General features: G+C 40.8%; 1 protein-coding gene across 1 annotated transcript in view; it reads right to left on the bottom strand.

Moving 5' to 3' along the window:
• The window catches only part of aopep (aminopeptidase O (putative)), a 94,776-nt gene that overhangs the window by 27,192 nt on the left and 48,651 nt on the right, over positions 1-18,933 (bottom strand). The window contains exons 12-14 of the mRNA XM_085294736.1: positions 15,106-15,166; positions 10,748-10,810; positions 9,560-9,646 (exon numbers count right to left, since the gene is read on the bottom strand). Coding sequence (XP_085150862.1) covers positions 9,560-9,646; positions 10,748-10,810; positions 15,106-15,166 — 211 coding nt within the window. The remainder of the gene's footprint in view (positions 1-9,559; positions 9,647-10,747; positions 10,811-15,105; positions 15,167-18,933) is intronic.

Genomic DNA, 18,933 nt, shown 5'->3' with positions numbered 1-18,933 from the left:
TTTAAAACTGTGGGTTAGGCAAAATTAACAGATAGAAGACACCCTGGTTTTTTTTTTTTGTTTTTTGTTTTTTACAATTCTATAAACCACATGATTTATTGGAAAAACCTGACTCATATTTCAGAAAATGAGTGGTTTGAAAATACATATTTAATCTGTCTCCACTGATGAGCAGTTAAACCACTAGCAGGTGAAGTGAATAACATTGATTATCTTGTTACGATGAAATGTTCTTGATGTTACTTTGAGACGTACCACCCAGCACAACATTGCTCCAGACCAACCATGCACTTCCATGGTAACGACACTCCCCAATGGCAGCAGCCATCCTAACGGGACAATCCAACCAGCTACCACACACAACGGCGAACACAACAAAGAGCACAAAGCACGGACCCAACCAACAAACGCCCCAGACTCCAATCCAATCCTGGTGCCAGACACTTAACGGAGACCCCACAGAGGTCCAGTACCTCAATGGGTCTCAAAGGGGGGCCATAAAATTTGTAAAACGGGGGTTTCTGGCAACAAGCCTCTTAGTGAAGTCACAGTTAGGTGATGGATCTATCTCTGCTTCTCAAACAGTTTTAAAATGTCTCTAACGTTAAAGGAAAGCCAATGCGGCCATTAGCACATACACCCACTCACATGGAGTGAATAAGCGTAACCCCAACAAATGAAGAACAGGGGATTATGAGCCAGGGTTTCTCTCACACTGCACCCGCACATCAGACACTTAGTGTCAAATATTTGAGTAATATTATTGCACTCATTCACAGGGATTTCTGTAATCATTGGATCTAGTAGCATACAGCTGACATTACTTTGTGTACATGTGTGAATGTTTGTGTGTGAGCAGTTTTTTTTTCTTAACGCCACTAAATGTGTCGGGGATGCCCGGAGGCGCTGTAGTCTCCCCAGTCATTACCAGGAAAGACAGATGTTGTAGCACTCATCACTCTGCGTTCATATGCGCACACACAGACACACAAACACCACATTGCGCGCTGTTTCCTAAACGATGAAAACAGCGAGGTGACGCCTAAATCAGATTTTATGCGAAAAGCATTGATTCATTTCCCACCATTAAAAAGCTACTTCCATTTTACAGCCCAGCCCAATATTAAACATGACTCTACACTAAATGTCCGGCTGAAGTGTCGCCAGCTTTAACATCGCGACCTCTGCGCTACACTGCGTTTTATAGCACTGCATTATACTCAAATGTCTACATTTGTGTTTGAACAGACTCCAAAATGAACGATGGGGATCTGTGCCAGTGACAAAGTGTGGTGCTCTGTTTCTACGTATTGTGGCAGACATATTCAGAAGGCTGATCTCTCGCGCTTCGTCTGTCCCTGATGTGTTTTCCATGTGTGCTGGAAAGACAAACACAGCTGCACTTTAATGACACTCAAATGCTTCAGGGATTCAGAATGCATGTGTATGTGTGTATGTGTGTGTGTGTACTTTTTTTTGCTTTTGACCACTTCAGTGAAAAGCCTATTGGAGCTACTCTCGTTGTATACAACTACTCTTTACGCCAACCCCACTCTTCTTCAGCAAAACTCTTTGCCTTCTCGTATATTTCTATATTTGTGTGTCCGTGAGTGTGCATGTGTCCGCGTACGTCAATATTTATGCAAACCAAATTGAATTTGAGACCTTAAGGTGAGGACACATTTGGAAAGTTTGAACATTTTGGCTCATCCTCAGTTTCTGACATGTATTTAAAAGGTTTTTTGAAGGTTAAGATCTGGTTTTAAATGGATTGGGATTAAGCTTTTAGCTGCAAGTTGTACAAGGCTAGAGGATGCACACAAAGACAGTATCACTAATGTGTGTGTGTATGGACAGGTGCACATAAACACCCATTTGCAGTGGTATCTCTGAGCAGCAACAACCGGCATAAAACAGCTTGTCAACATCGTCAGCCCTGACTGCTGATCTCTATATGCCCTACGCCTTTACTGTTAATCAACTTCACACACACACACACACACACACACACACACACACACACACACACACACACACACACATCACATACACGAATGCACAAACACAGATGGTGGGGAACTCCGGATAAGACGAGGGCGCCAGTGAGCTTCAAATGACCCCGAAAACAGAAACGCAGCTGAATGATAAATGGGACAAATAGGCACTGGCACTCTATCCCTCTCACTTTCATTCTGTCTCTGCCCTCATTAACGCAACACAAATGGAGCCATCTCCACTTCGCCCGACTCTAAACATAAGTCTTCCCCATCACTAACACTTGCAACCTTGATAAATTTTAATTATCTCCTCTCACTTTATTTTTGTCTAGCTTTTTGCTATCTGTCACTAGGAAAAACTATTTTCAGCATGACTGCAGGAGAAAGTGGAAAACTGGGTGTAACTTTTACAGACTTTGCGTGTCATTTCATACAGTAATATCCAATTATGCTGCACCGTGAGTTAAACTCATTATAGGAAGCATTTACTGGATTTATGGATTATGACATCAGGTCTGTCATGAAACTACTTCATCCCTGACTATTTATTCATTGAATTAAGCACAAACTAGACTGAGAAGTTTCCACGGAAGGTCACGGTGGATCAACAGCTTATTGATGCAAAGCAATTGTGAGAGAACAGTGAATCAAAGAGCAGTTGTTTGCTGCTGATCCCTCAATTCCCACACAATCTGTCCTTCCTGGTCAGCACTTTGCACAACAGATACTGCAGAAGATGACAAAGTTGCAAAGATACTTTTATTGATCTGTTGTTTTGCTCGTGCTCCATTGTCTCAACATGTCCTGGACTCACCCTCACTCCCTATCTGTAGCTACATTATATGTGCCATTGTGTCTTTCAGGTGGTTAATGTGTTATTTGTATATGTTGAGCAGACAGTAAATGACTCTGTGTGCTCATACTTCTCTACAGTTTCTGGAAACTGAAAACTAAAAGCTCAGAGTGGGGGAGAATAAAGTCCATATATCTGCCCATTCTATCTCATGTTTATTTAATTTCTGGCTACTTATCATTGTTCAGTCACACATAGATTAGATATACAGGTGTACAGTGTTTGTGCATTTTGTGAAATATGTAAATATGTAGTGCCAAAGACTCACATGGCTAGAAAAAACTCTTTAGAGGGTATCTCCATTTCTATCAACACAAGTTCAAATAGTGTAACGCAAAAGACGTATTACTAACAGCATAAGAGAATAAATGGATGCAGATGATAAAACACAGCTAATAAGCAAAGATAATACCCTCTGGTTTGCAGGCACCTATCTCACTACACCCACAAAGCTCTGCACTGTGGAGATGGTTTGCTACGGTTCAGTAACTGAAAATCACATGTAAAAGTTCAAGAAAATAAAGCTTAAAATAAATAAGTGATTATGACTGAATCCACTGGTTGCGGTGCTCCCACTGAAGAGAAATACAAGAATTTTGTTTTTCATATTAAACACTTTGTGTACGAAACTTCAAATTCACACCGCATCCTTATTTAAACTCTGCCTCCCGCCTCCCTGAACTCTTTATCTAACACCCAAGAGTCCAGACAATCTGTACATCATATTTACAAAAGAATCTAAGCTTTGACCTCAGTAACACAGGCCTGGAGACCACCAGTTTAAAGGGAAAATGTTGTATTGTTCAAACAGTTCTGAGTTGGTACTGCCAGTTACTGTAATGAGATGCATTGCTAAAGCTCCATTCATGCAGGCCTAGAGAACGGTGAGTGGCAGCCACCAACGTGTGGCTGTCACTAGTGTGAAACTGGTAGCAAAGAGGTAAAGGATGCTGCACAGAAAACATCCTCATGACTGCTTTGGTTGGTAGCAGATTGCTATGATGCAAGTCAGAAATGGAGAAGGTTCACTGACAAAGTAAAAGTTTTAAAACTTCTAAATAGAAAAACTTGTGTGTTGTTATTGCAGCAGTAAGAGACAGCTCTTACTTTAAAGGTGAAAGGTCTCCATTTGTGGTTTACGTCGCACTCCCGAGTTTCACTACTACTTGGGAAGTAAACGGCAAGTGTTTGCAGACAAGTCAACGTCCAACCACATGCGACTGCAGCTAGCAATCAAAGTGATCACAATGTGGTTTTTCGGTCTGCCACCCTCTTTGTGACCTGGCATCAGCCAGCAGCCACTCGCAAACTATAACAATCTATAATTTGAACAAAACCTCAGCCTTCAACCTCCCATCACACCAACACTGACTATAACATGATTGTTCAATAAGAAAAGTCTAAAATTTAAAAAAGTAGAACTAATCATCATAAAATCACAACCAAAGCCGAAGGTCATTTTTTATTCAATGTATTATCGAAAAGGAAGGATGCAATGTTTTCCAAAAACTCACATGTGCTCCTGTGTGTATTAAAAGCTTCATCGGGATTTTATTTAAAAACAGTGGGCTGCCCGCTTTCGTGTAATGGGCTGTTACACGAAAGCGGACAGAGCCAGAAAGCAGCCCTTCGCTGATCCCCAGTTGGTGATGACGAAGAAACACACACACACACACATGCACATACACTTTCCCACCCTGATGTGAAGTCTGGCCGGAAACAGCCATTTCCCTGAATGTTCCCATCTCTCCTTCGGCATACTCCCTCATCCCTGATTCATTGCCAATAAATCACAGAGAGAAAGACACACACAGAAAGAGTGAGACAGAGTTAGAAAGGGGGAAAAAAAGACTGATATAAAGAGTAAAGGAAAAGGCCGAATAAACCAGGAGTGAAGCACACTGGAGACTGGAAAACAAAAACGAGGGAAAACCAGATGTGTCCTTGTCAACAGTACACAGGGGCGGAGTTCAGATCGCCAATTATGGCTGAGTGCAATTTGAAACAGTGACGTCTTATTGAAGAAAACAGCAACACAGATGCCATGAAAAACACCATTACTAAACGGATATGCTTTATTTCATGGCTACTGGTCAAACTCTAAACAACGGCAAGAAGAGGAAGACAGATTCAGAAGGAGAGAAAAATAAATACAAGGCTTTCGGGCATACGTGCGTCTCGGACTTCCTTCTTAAGACTTTCCTGCAATTTTTACACATGCAGACGCAAAACATTTAAGTCTTTGTTTGCAAAACATGGGCTAAGGATTAAATTCTGTCTGTCTTTTATGTGGGAACATCTCCCACTCCTCAGCTATGTTTACAATAATCAAAGTCATGAAGAAGTACCAAATAACACTGATTGAAACTATTTCCACATTGCTCTCTCTCGTGTTTCCCATCTGCTAATTACAGAAGCCCACTATGAAAGGGTAATGTGCACCACCTGCAAACCCCACCCAACTGAAGAGGCTTTTGATCATGGCCTTCCTATTGTTTACTCTCCAACAGGGGCCCCTGTTATAACCACAACTACTTCCCCTGTCGAACCAACATCAATCAACATCGCACCTCATTACAACACAAGAGATTTCAGTCACCACTCAAACTCAGTTCATTTATTCACGGGTTTAAATTGTCTCCTAAAATAGAAGCCAACATATATGTCCTTGCGGCATTCCAGAGCTGCAAGGTACGTTTAGTAACTGCTGTAGAGCAAACGGAAGTAGAATTAAATTTCCACACTGGACATGCGTATCTTTAAAATTTTAACCTAGAAGGCATGCAGTATAAAGTTAAAGTTATCAATAATTTCTCACAAAATATATAAGCTGCAGCTGCTGAATATTGTGATAATGCCAGCCCGTGTGACAACGTCTAAGTCAACCGCCCTGCTTCTGTTTCAAGACGGTACACTTTAACCATCGAAGTGCTGTTGCAAGACAGGATGTTCTTCTAAACCTGTTGTTGTTGACATTTCCATGGCAACAAACACAAACTTGATGATGCGTGTTTCCATAGTAACTCGTGTCATTAACCAGGAAGATGCACACTGGCGTGTAGGTGCAAATGAGGTGACGGAGTGACACTGAGATGGAAGCTGATTCATTGTCAGCGTATTCTGCTGCGTCTGTGGCCCAGAGAAAGATGTCCCTGTTCTTACATTATCACTCTGAGCCTGCAGAGACTCTGTGTTTATAATCATATGGCAAACCGTGCAATAAATACTACAAGGCTAAAAATCTTTTTGTGTGGGTGAAAGCATGGTGAAAATGTGGAATCATACAATCTAAATGAAATGATTAGAAGTCCTCGGTTAATTATGACTAAAATCACAATGTTTGGGACAATAAAATCTCATTGATCTCATTGACAGAAGACTCGTGCATGCTTACATTCACAAAGGTTTGCAGTTTGGAATTAAAAATAGTGTGGTCTAAAACAATTTCAGCTGGAACGAAAAGAATTCAGGATTACACAATTTCCAGATATGTTTATCTGGAGAAGGAGCTATGTAAACATGCTCTATATACAGAACCTTATCACATCTGCGCTAAATACAGCAGGACAAACTGAACTAATACACTGCATTCAAGTACAAAAGTACCTTAAAAAAGCCTAAAGTGTGGAGGTTGTTTACTTGATCAACATTAGCAATATTAAACACCCAGATTTTAATTTAACCCCATTATAGGAGTTTTAAAATGTTATTGTAACTCGCCTGCCATTAAACCCACAAGAAATTTCCACAAGCCACTTTTTCCATGCAGTTCCATACAGCTAACAAGGCTGCACTGAGGTTTTAGGATAAGCTTTGGTCTGTTACGATGCCCACTGACCATTTCCCAGCTATTTAACATGGAAGCTAGTTGATGATAAAGTACCAGATCAATTACAAATTACTAACTGCACAATCAGAACAGGCAAGCAGATTTTTGCCAAACTAGTTGGCCAAGATCTCCAGTTATTCACAAAATTCCCCTACAGGGTTTCCTGTCTTGATCAGCAGGGGCAGATGGACCCCCTCATTACGGAGACCACAGATGAAAATGAGAGCAAAATGAGGCCCATTACCACACGGGCGTGACTAATATCCCTCTTCAGACTTCTCCACGCACGCTGGACACATGCACACATATCAGACGTGCGCGCGCAACTTACACGTGTGGACAAGGAAAATGCTCGGCGTGCACACCGAGATGCTTGTAAATCAATAACGTTACACAGAAACAAAGACGAGGGGAAGTTGGTAATAAACTTTGGCTCTATTAAATTGACCAGATCTCGGGCTGCTCTGCAGGGGGTGTCTGGCTCATGCACTTTATGAACCTATAGATTTGTGTCGGTGCGTAAATGTGTGTATATTCCCTAATCATCCCTGATGTCATTAGTGCTAAACACTAGCTCAGCCTGATTCCTCCCCACTAAATATCCTACTTTTTCTCTTGCCCCCCTCACTTTTTCTTCTCTTTCTTCCTAACCACCTCTACAACAACTGACCAATGCTGCATATGTATCCACACATGTGTGCTTCATCTTTTCAAATATCCACTCTGGTCCTCATTTCCTCAAATGTCTGCAGCGGATTCATTACCGTACTGGATTCCACAATCATCAACCTCTAATCCACCGCTAGTCTAGCGCCAGCTTGAGGTCCAAAAATCCTGTTTTACCAATTTGTTTTCCCCTTGTCCTCTACTTTTTCTTTTAACCTTTTATTCCCGTGGCTGTCCTCTGTCTGTACAGTCATGCCATCACCTATAGTCTCAAGTAGCATCTCCCATTTCCCCTCCCTTTGTCATTTTCCACTGAAGCTCATCATTTTGTGGCTTAGATCTATTTTAAGTTTAAGTTTCAGCTGAATTGATCCAAAATAAACCACAGGAGATACAGAATTCAAAATAGTGATATCAAGGGTTTACAATTTTCCATCTAATGATCCAATCATAGCCTCAGCTATTTAAGTCAGTCCTCTCTTGCCTTCCCGTCTCTGCCGTTTTATGCTCCTACCTTTGGTTTTTCTCTTTACCTTTGCTGATCAGATCTGCAAGGTGATTTATAGCCTTACAACAGGCTGATAGATGGAGGGAAAAGGAAAGAAGGAGTAGTAGATCAAGAGGAGAGGGGGTGAGGAGAAATTGGGCTGTTTGGCGTTTGAAGTACATGAAGGAGTAATATAAAATACACCTGGTTGGTCCATGGGGCACTCTGTTCGCTGAAACAAAGGGAGGGGAGGGAGATGCAGGGGAGGAGAAGAGGAGAGGGCCAGGCCGCAGGGGAGAGAGGGGAGAGGAGTGGATGGATTGGGGGGGAGGGGTCACTCAGTGTTTCCTTTCAGGATGGCTTTTATGGTGTAACTTCAAACGCTGACCTCCCACACCCCTGCCCCTATATCCCCCCTGCTCCCTCGCTCCATCCGTCCGTCCGTCCATCCGTCCCTCCCTCCTCTTTCTCACTATTGTGCACGGCCAAGTGGACAGTAATTGGCTATTCTTTCGTGAGGCTGATTTCAGCACTCTCTGCCCCCACCCCATAGGAACAGTCCCTTTTGCTGCCCCATAGAACTAAGTGTATTTGTGTATATATATGTGTGTGCTTATGTTGTAAATAAGCCAGACGATAGGTATCAGGTGGGTTGAAGGGAGGAGGGGGTGGGGGTAGGGACCGCTCTGACATTTCATTCACGTGTGCTCCAAATTACAACACAGGAATTGAAAGGAGCTGAAGCTAATTGAATCCAGAAAAAAGGTCATGCTCCAACATGAGATCTTATTTAAAATAAACTTTTAAGCACACCTTAAATATGTATACCCCTGCTTTCACTGGAAGCAGCAGTACAAAGAGAGAAAATGTGAAACCCTAGAAATAAAGTGGATGTAAAGAGCAGTGTTTTATTTCCTCCTCCAAAATTTTATTCAAAGACTCCGGGGGCACCTAATTTATTCATGACATAAAATACATTGTAGAAAAAGATGAGTAGCTTTGCAAATGTTTCCTACAGTGTACAACATCTGAACATATTGCGAGTGATATATAAAAGCTGCTCCACTCTCGCTAATGACTTCTGGCCCTCTGTGGCTTATAGATCAGTGTGTGTTCATTAATGATGCAGGCGTGTGCAAGTCCATGTGTCAATTAGTGGGTGGAGGGGATTAGCAGTCTCCAGAGATTCCTAATTAACACTACACATACTCACACGGGCTAAAGCATCATTTTTGGATTGTTTTTAATGGAATTTTTACTATTTTATTTGCTGGTAAATGAGAAGAAAACTGTTTGCAAAGGAAAGTTCCAGAAAGTATCTCCTCAATGTCAAAAAAGCGCAATGATGTCCACCTCCCTGAGAGAAACACAGACACCTACCCACACACATGCACACACACTTACCAAGGCCACACACATGCTATGTGATGTATACAAGCTCTTAAAAGGTTAAATATGTAGACAGAGGACACAACATAAACACAGACTTAAACAAGTACAGGGCAGACTGTCCTCACAGACGTAACACATAAACAGAATTAGGGATAATTGTGTTTTCAGAAAAACAAGAAATACTGTAACGATCAGCTACTTTAAGTGGAGAAAAAAAAAATCAAGGTGGTTAGAATGAAAGAGGCTTTCAAACAAGCTAGGGGACATGTCCAAGAGTTAGAAGTAGAGCAGAGTGAAGGTAGATGGAGTTTTTAATACAGCAGAGTGCCTCCTACCTCTTTGTAGTTCACCTTGGGCTCCATTCTCTTCCGCTTTCTGCCCTTCCCGTGATGACTCTGACTGAGGAGGATCCATTTTACAACCTGCAGGAGGGAGAATTGGGGGGATGAAGGCGGGAAAAAGAAGAGCGTGTAAAGGTAGACAAGTGGAGACAGCAAAGTAGCAGGGTTTGAGTGAGAGGGAAGAGAGCGTGAAGGAGAATCAGGAAAAAAGGGGACAACCGCAGAAGAAATTATGACAGGGTGTAATGATGACACAGACAGAGAGAGAGAGAAAGAAGGGGTGTACAGTAGAGAAAAGAGTAAATAGCAAGAAGTAAATGTAAACCAAATCAAATCTCCATGAAAAAAAGTAAGGTTAACAAGCCATTAGCATGACAGGCACAATAATATATAACAGTCTACAGCTCCTTCCTTCTCACAGGCTCACACTCACTCGTGCTCCAACCCAAACAAGTGGCTGAGACAAAAGAGTTCTAGTGAAAGTATGTTGTTGTAACAGAGCCTGGAGTGCAACAGCCAATCACAATCAAGGCCAAAGTCATATCTACCAACATTGGTTCCTTTTGTTCCACATGAATTCACAGAAACACACGACTACAGGAAAAGTCAAGTTCCCAAAAAGTATGTAAAGTAAATGTAAAGTATGTAAAGTAAATTAATCACGTCTACAGCGCAGTCGCTTAAGCACAGTTCCTGTTTTAAGGTAGTTAAAATACAAATAATTACTTTTTACAGAGATACAACTGGGAGAACTGGAAAATATAGGCAAAGCAATTAAGAACAAGATGAGAGCTTTAAGGGAAATCTGATAGGCTGCACAGAATGACACGCAACAGATGTAGAGCGCTGTGTGCCGCACTTCACTCAGAGACAGACAGAGGGAGAGACTGAAACGAAAGTGAGCAGATGAGAAAAAGAGAGGTAAAGGGAGTGCAAGAGAGGTAGAGATAAGCGGAGGACACAACCAGATGGTAGAAAAACAAAGCAAGTAAAGAGAAACAGTGGCAGAGTAACACACCGAAGGAAACGAGGCTGATGGGAATCAGGTGACAATCATATCAAGCAATCTAAGGTGCAATATTTGAAAATCTGAGTGCTTCCTTGCCACTCCCTGAAGATGAGAGGAAGGGACAGGGAAAGAAAGAAGAGGAGGAAAGAAAGAGAGAGAGAGAGAGTGCCTACCTCTGCTTTGACTTCTTCCACCAGCCTTGCCTGCGACCACACGGCGCTCCTTTCATACAGCCACTGAACGAGAGAGAAGAAGGGAAAGCAGTGAGCCAGGGGCAAGTGATCAGGACAGAGTGGAATGCTTTGCAGAGGCAGAGAAGGAGAGAGAGAGAGAGAGAGCAAAGCAGGAAGGGGAGGGAGAGAGAAGAGAGGTGGGAGGAGAGGGAAGAGGTGGGAGCGCTATCACTTGTTCCTCTGACGGAAACTCGCAACTTGACTCCGGAGGATGAGAGAAAGGAGTAAAGAGGAGGAAGGGGTGGTGTACGAAAAGGAGGGGGGGGGGGGGGGGGGGGTGGGATCACCTGATTTACAAGCAACTACAGGACTGATAGTCACCTTAGTCCTCCACCATTACACGCACACATATATGTGCAGTCATTCATGCAAGCGAACATCTACGCACCCACAGCCCTTACTCTCTCACCTTATTTAAGCCCTCAGCAAAGCCGCTGCTCAAGTGATGTGAATCACGCACCAGAGCGATGATGCCATGTGTACACGTGTGCTTGCGGGTGTGTACGTGGAGTGGGGAAAAAGAAGGAGACAGACAGGAGTGCGTGGAAGCAAGGTGTTCACAATGTCACACAGCTCACTCACACACACAGGCAGCAGCGACACACGATATTCGCCTCAGCCTCAATCCACGGTATGCACTCCACAGACGTTCCCACGCACACACACAGAGCCGCGCTGTGTTTCAGGTATTAGCGTTACCATAGCCACACACACACACACACACACACATACACACACACACACACACACACAAAGTTCAATACTATAACTGGATGCCTGCGTAGTTCTCTACAAGTATTATACAAAAGTGTCTGCTGCTCAAGCAGAAATAGCATGAAGGTGTGTGTACAAGGCAAGGATGGAGAGACACAGAGAGGTACAGAGAGAGGGAGGTTTTGAGAGTGGGTAGTGTAGAATGTAGTGAGTGTTGAAGTACTAAATTGCCATTGTGTAACAGGATACCACACATAACTCTTGCTGCCTAGATCTCCACTGCCATTCCCTGAATAGCAAGACCTTTGTCTCTCTCCAACTCTCTCGTCCTGCGCCTGCATCTCTGTGGTGTCTCTCTAGTCTCTTTAGTGAATCGATATTTGACTGCGTGTAGAAGTTCACAAGTTGCATCTCTTTCCCTCTTAAGTGCCTCTCATTCATTTCATACTCGTAAATGGTGACGTCTCTGTCTTTGTTTCTCAGATCCTTTCATGCTTTGGTATTTTTGCTTTAACCATATTTTACTTGAAATGTCTTTGCACGGATATACTTAAAGTTCTTCACAGCAGTCTTTTCATTTGATAAATAATGTGAATACATCCAGTTTTTCCAACTGTAAAGCTCCGGATCTGGACACATCCGGATATGTTTAGAGGAAGTGTATTTATATCCAGATTTGTTAATATGAAGCTCAGTTGTGTGAAAAAATATTTGCCACATTCCTGATTTCTTAGTTTTTCCCATATCTGTCACACATATGTTTAAGATGTTTGTAGGATGGATTAACTACTTTTGGAAAGCTGAGTTTAATTTCACGACCCACACCGAGACCTGATTACTGTGAGACCTGTTGAATACAAAAAAAATGACTTAGCTACAAGCTGCAACACATCATGCCACAATTCAAGGATAAAAAAAACAAAGCCATTGACATGTATCAGTCTGGAAAGGGTTAAAACATCCATTAATTCTGCTCTCTACTAAAAAGTCCTGAAAGAGAATGTCGAGCCCATCAGTTCATTATGGAGCTAGACAATGATTCAAAACACACCTCTGAATGGTTAAAAATAAATGAATATATTTACACATATATATGGTCAAAGTCTGAACTTAAATCCGATTAAGCATCATTAGCTTGAACTTTAACAGATTGTTCAAACTCAAAAAACCCTCCGATGTGGCTGAACTGCAACAATTCAGCAAAAAAGAGTAGGCCGAAATTCATCCACGGTGATGTGAAAGACTCACTGCCAGTTATCACAAACACCTAATTGCAGTTTTTGCTGCCAAGGATGGCACAACTAGTTATTAGGTTTAGGGGTCGATTACTTTTTCATGTAAGTTTGGATAGCTTTTTTCCCTTAATAAATGAAATCATCATTTAAAAACCCCATTTCATATGTACTCGGGTTATTTTTTTCTAATATTACAATTCAGACAAATTAAACAAATTAACATTAAGAAATTAAAATTAAACCAGGAAGGGAAAAATACCTTTTTATATTTTTATATATATTTTAAAAATTAGACTGAAAATCAAACTTATTTGGTGAACACCTTCAGGATATTTGTCTTAATTAAGTTTTATTGCTACAAAACACATACGTGTTGCTGTATTGCACAAGTGTGAGAGCAAATTTTTACAAAGACAGAGCTCTAGGTATTGGTACTATTTTCTTTGTCAAATCCCAGAGTTTCATTTTGCTCTTTTAAAGATTTTTAGGTTTAGGAAATCTAAATCTAATACCTGCCAGGAAGATCAAAAAGCATCAATTATGTACTAGGTAAATCAGCAGCACTTAAATCAGTATATGACAACTGGTAATTAATACAAAAAATAAACACTATCATGTAGGTGTAGTTTAAGTAGAAGAAGGAGCTAAAAGCTCTGGTGAATCAATGAATCAACAAAATATTCCATGCTACATCATAATCCCAATGGGAACTCTTGAGGTCTAAAATAAACCGACACTGGCCTTCTCATTCTCCATCGTTCAGCACAGGATTGGTGGATGTCATTGTTTATTATTAGGCCAAATCATTTCCTGCCTTTCTTCAATTCAAGCACATTCAAGAGCAAAGGAGGCAGAGAGGAGAAAGAGATTTTAAAAATGTGTTTGTGCCCAGTGTACATAATGCACAAGCACTTGCATTTGTGAAAGGTTTCAATCGATCGGGCTGATCTTATTAGCCATCGCTCTGACTGGCACATCAAACACAAAAAAAGCCTCTGCAAAAACAATCAGCTTTCACCCAATCGGGTGTGAAAAAACAGCGGAGCACTCCCTCCGCACTGTCCTTTCCACCCTGAGAGGCCCCTGGAAGACTCAAGTTACATCATTGCATCCAGAAGGTGAAGGCTCCCAGACACAGGAACAGACACTAAAAACTGCACACACGCACAGTGGTAATTAAGATCTGTAACCATGGAGATGGCAGAATTGAAGAAGCTGTTGGAGTGGATTGATTGTCTGAGCAATCCTAGTATTTGTAACCCTTTGAGGGGGCAGATAAAGCAGGACTGTTCACCTCACCAAGATACAGTAGCAGTCTTGCAATGGCTAAATATAACTTAAAGATGGATGTGACCACCATGATGTTAAAAACTGGTTTGTGAAATCCTGTGTTAAAGCTAAGGTTAGCATTATGACTATTTGGGGGGTTATAACTACCTTGCTTGGTGGAGTACACATTCCTAGGTCAGGGTGTTAATAACTGCACAAGGTGCTCAGTTCAGTAACTTCTGTTAGTTGAAGCCGAGCAAGGTTGGCACCTACCTTTAATGCAAAGCAGTCACAATCTTAATATACATAACCTTTTATAACCAATTTAAATATAAGCCATTTTTAACAAATGGTTTCTGAATTATTGCACACAATTTAAACTACAGTAGTTAATAATATTCCCTGCTGCGTAGCCATTTTAAAGCTGTTCTTCTGATGTAGCGTCATGCCATACCGGATGCGACACAACCAATGTGGCAGATGCGACACGAGAAGCTTCCATTAGACGTGAGACAATGGAGGAAAGTGGTTCCTGGATGTTGCTGGCTGCTGCTCATAATTCAGAACTCCGTCACCTTGTCTAAACACATCTGGGGGTTAAAAGAAAACCAAGATGGCAGCTGCCAGAATGTGAAAGTCAGGGCTTCAAAATGGGACTTCACAAACCTGTGAGTGACCAGGATTGAACCAGTCTTTCTACGGTTCATGGTAATGCCAGCCAGGTTGTTGCCACAGTAAGTAAACATTAACTACTGAGTAGTAAGAATGGTTGTAAAACATTAAAACAATGAAATCTTCAGTGGACTACAAGAAAAACAATGCACTGGGAATTGCAACCCTGTAAGCACAATTACAACAATTAGTGAGACTAAATTACTGCATTATTGTGTACAATGAAGCCTAAGTAATACTGATTTATCTTAAACATTACAATGAAGAACAAATTCCAACACAGTTTTTATCTACTTAAAGAGCTGTCAGGCTTAAAAGTGAGGAATTGCCTTGTTTTTTTCATAAACTGGTATTTAATTATTTTAAACTCAGCCAAAAAAATAAAAAATACTGAAGGACTTTTCGTACCTTTGGAATTCCCGGCTGATCGAGCCAGTCAGCATAAATAGCACCGAGGGTGAGGCCTTTTCTGGAACACAATGGCACAAGTGTTAGTATTATTCCTATTATTACAGCAATGACTGTTATTGCCCAAGACGCACTGTAAAAACATCGTTCTGGGAAAATACTGTTAGGGTTATGGCAGACTTGAGATTTAGGCCAACACCTTAAACAAAAAAGGGGCACACCCACCTTCCTATACATGGGCAAGAAAAGAGGCATGCACAGACAATGAATTGGAGTTATACATATGGACATGCAAAAAAAAAAAAAAAAAAGAGTCTATGTATATGCATGTCTGAGTAGTTGAAAGGAGGCCAAATTGGATGGTTTGCATGTGGAAATAGTCAAACACCATACAGAGAACACACACAGTGACTGGGCTGACTTGCAAAGACAAATGTGAATGCAAACAAACATCCCACATTCAGCCTCGTGTATTTATGCAAACAGTAAAGTATACATCAAGTATACACACAAAGTGCACAAAGAGTCGAAGAGTAACTAAATAGCATGCCCTTCACCCCACTATCAATCCTACCCGCCTGTGCTTAGAGAGAAAAAATTCCACTCTTGGCTACTCTGAAGGTTTCAGTGCAGTATAAGTATACAGTAATACCTTCACTGAAACATTTTTATTTTTTATTTCTGGATAGTATTTTTTCTTTATTAAACACATGCAATTCAGGCTCCCCCACATTTTCCAAACTTATCCCTAAAAGGACACGTTGAGAAAAATAACAGACACAGAATGTAAATAGGTCTATTTTGTAAATCTATTATAATTGTCACAATGGGTTTAACCTCCTGTAGTGACCATTTAAGGTAATCTTAAACTCAGTTCATCAGGCTCAGTCACCTTAATCTTATTCCAACTTGTAAAAGTCAAAATGTATTCTCAGTGGTTTAAGCTCAAAGTTAATTATAGAAAGATAACATGCTCACAAAAACAATCTGTTGCCTTGAGACAAACTTGAAAACAAGCAACCAACCTAATTCTCAACATTGCTCATGTGACTAAATTGGCTTTTTGTTGCGGGGTTGAGGCTGAGCTCCTCGCTCCCGCACACTAGCTGAGCTCATCTAGTGCATTTCTCGGCAAATTAAAAGAGTGGTGTATTGGGAAACTACACTTTAAAGCATATTAGAAGAAGCAATACTCCAAATAAAACATCAACTTGCTTAAAAACCAAGGATTAAGAATGTGATGAGCGACTTCATCACAAGCGCATTTAAACTCTTGGCATGATTGAAATTATAGACAGAGTCTAGAGACTAAACATATGCCACACCAACAGTGAGAACCCACAAAGTCGGATTACATGGGATTATGTCAGCATACTTCTCTTGTGTGGCAAACAAAAGGTTAATACACTTAATATACCACATGACTCATCAAGTGATGCTTAATAATAGGTCTAGTGAGAAATAAGCTTCATCTCTCACGAGAGCATATGAGGCATGTATCTACCCGTTCCGTTCTGTGACGCTAAAATGTAAACTTCACTTTAGTTTCACTAATTAGTCATCCTCTTAGTGACATGTAAGAATTCACAATTAAGTCTATATGTTTTTGGACAATGATATGTTTTGTATTTTGCCTCAGAACACCACCACTGTGGATTTTAAATTTTAAAAAATAGTGCAGAGTTTAATTAAAAGGATTTAGCAAAAGTACTGCATTTTGTAAAGTAATGTGATACACTTAGAAAATGTTGAATGTGAGGACCGTTTTAATATTCACAGGAAGTCGCCAAATGCTGTTTTTCCTCCCTTGAGATGCTGTGCTAGCCCTTTACTGTGGCCACCGTCAGTTGCTGCTTGTCTGTGCGCCTGTTCGCCTTCATTTTTGTCTTCAGTAGCTGAAAAGCATGCTCTACTGGGTTGAAACCAGGCAACTGACTTGTCCATTAAAAAATATCCAATTCTTTGCCTTAATAAACTCTTGTGTTGCTTTTGGAGAATGTTTTGGGGCATTTTCCATTTGTCCTGTAAAGTTTTTGCAGCATTTGGTTGAAGCTTAGCAGAAAGTATAACCCTGTACACTCCAGAATTCATCCTCCTACTTCTCTCAGCAGCCATCAATAAACACTAGTGACTCAGTTCCACTGGCAGCCATACATGCCTATGCTATAACATTGCTTCCAACATGTTTGACAGATGATGTGATACGCTTTGGATCATAAGCTATTTTTCTTACTTTCTCCATACTTTTTATTTCCCATCATTTTGGTGCAAGTTAATATTGGTTTAATTTGTTCTTTTAGATGTTTTCTGAAAAAGGTCTAGTCGTCAGTGTAACAAGTGGTTTCCATTGTCATCATTGCCACACAAAAGACAACACTAGGTTCAATTCCACCAGGCAGCTAGGACTTTCTATATGGAGTTCACATGTTCTGATGTTTGCACGTTTGCTCTCATTATCTCCCACAGCATCTTAGATTAATCAGAGATTCTAAATTGGTTGTGGCTTTATGTGTTAGCCCTGCAACAGATCAGTGACCTGTCCAAGATGTACCCTCCCTCTCGTCCTATGGCAGCTGGGCTCCAGCTCCAAGAGAAAATGGATCGGTGGTTTTAACAATGATATACCTACTTACTCAAGAGTGTTCTTGACTTGCATAGACGTTATGAAGGGCTTCTTTTTTTAAACCAAGGAGAGAATGTGCACTCACTTTAGCTTTCCTACACTGTCTTTGAGGGCTTTGGGTGCTACTGGCCAGTGCAGTGTGAACTTTAACTATCAAAATAACTTATTTTGGCATTTCACCCCAATGATGACCTTCATTTACATCTATACCTCCTTGTACCTCACCATGAAAGTTCTAATGAACAGATCCAAATGCAAAGTAAACTTTGATTAAACAAAGTAAAGATTTTTTATCTGCTTAATTTGTAGAGGAAACTGGGATGTACTGGCCATGAAACTGCTTGTCAGTCAATTACTTTTGAATCTCTCAAAATGTTAACACACTTTTTATTATCAAGATGTAGGAAAGGATATCCACTACAAAATATATAATTTATAGAATATGATGCTGGATATTAAACAGAACATAAAGTATTTAAAATGAGCTCAACAACTAAACATCTGCACCAGTATTTTTAAGATATGTAACACTGATAGGAAACATTTTTCTGCATAATAATTATTCTGAATTTTGATACTTTACGCAAAATTTGTCCAAAAATACAATTTTATGTGCAATGAGGTGTTTTATTGCTTAGTTTCCTAAAGGAATTGCTTGAAAAATTCCTCAATACAGCATACAGGCAATGCGCATGGTATGTTTTTGATTTCTGTGTGTGCTTGGGGTCAGGGAGTGAGAGGTTTGGGATTGTCTCTGGTTGCCTTTCTGTAAAAGTCCCTGCATGCCACTGTTCCAAGGATACATGACCTCACATCACGAAAAGACTGGCCATGACCCAGAGCAGCAACTGTCTATTCTAATCTTAAACCCTTCTATTTCACTGAGCTGTTTACTGAAAGAGGCATCAAATCCAAATATTGACTCTGCCCAACTCCCTCTGTTTAATTCAATCAATCTCTTCTCGTCCAGCAGCAGCACACTCCACATGACAGAGAAGGCAGAAAGAAAACACTGAGAGCCGACAAATAGATGCTCGAGAAAAGAAGAGTAAGAAAAGAAAGGGCTGATAATGTGAATGACAGACAAGGAAGAAAACGTGGGACAGCAGGACAAGACACATGAAGAGGTTAATGAGGCAATCGGCAGAAAAAGAAAGTTGAATGATTAAGAGAGTGCAGAGAGAGTGAGAGAGAATTAGAGAGGA

The sequence above is a fragment of the Mchenga conophoros genome, linkage group LG12, assembly GCF_057382185.1.
Source record: "Mchenga conophoros isolate Kocher_MC1m ecotype Shallow Benthic linkage group LG12, M_conophoros_male_GT1.1, whole genome shotgun sequence".
Lineage (NCBI taxonomy): Eukaryota > Metazoa > Chordata > Actinopteri > Cichliformes > Cichlidae > Mchenga > Mchenga conophoros.
Note: the sequence above shows the minus strand (reverse complement) of the source record. Positions and strands in the feature narration are given on the sequence as shown.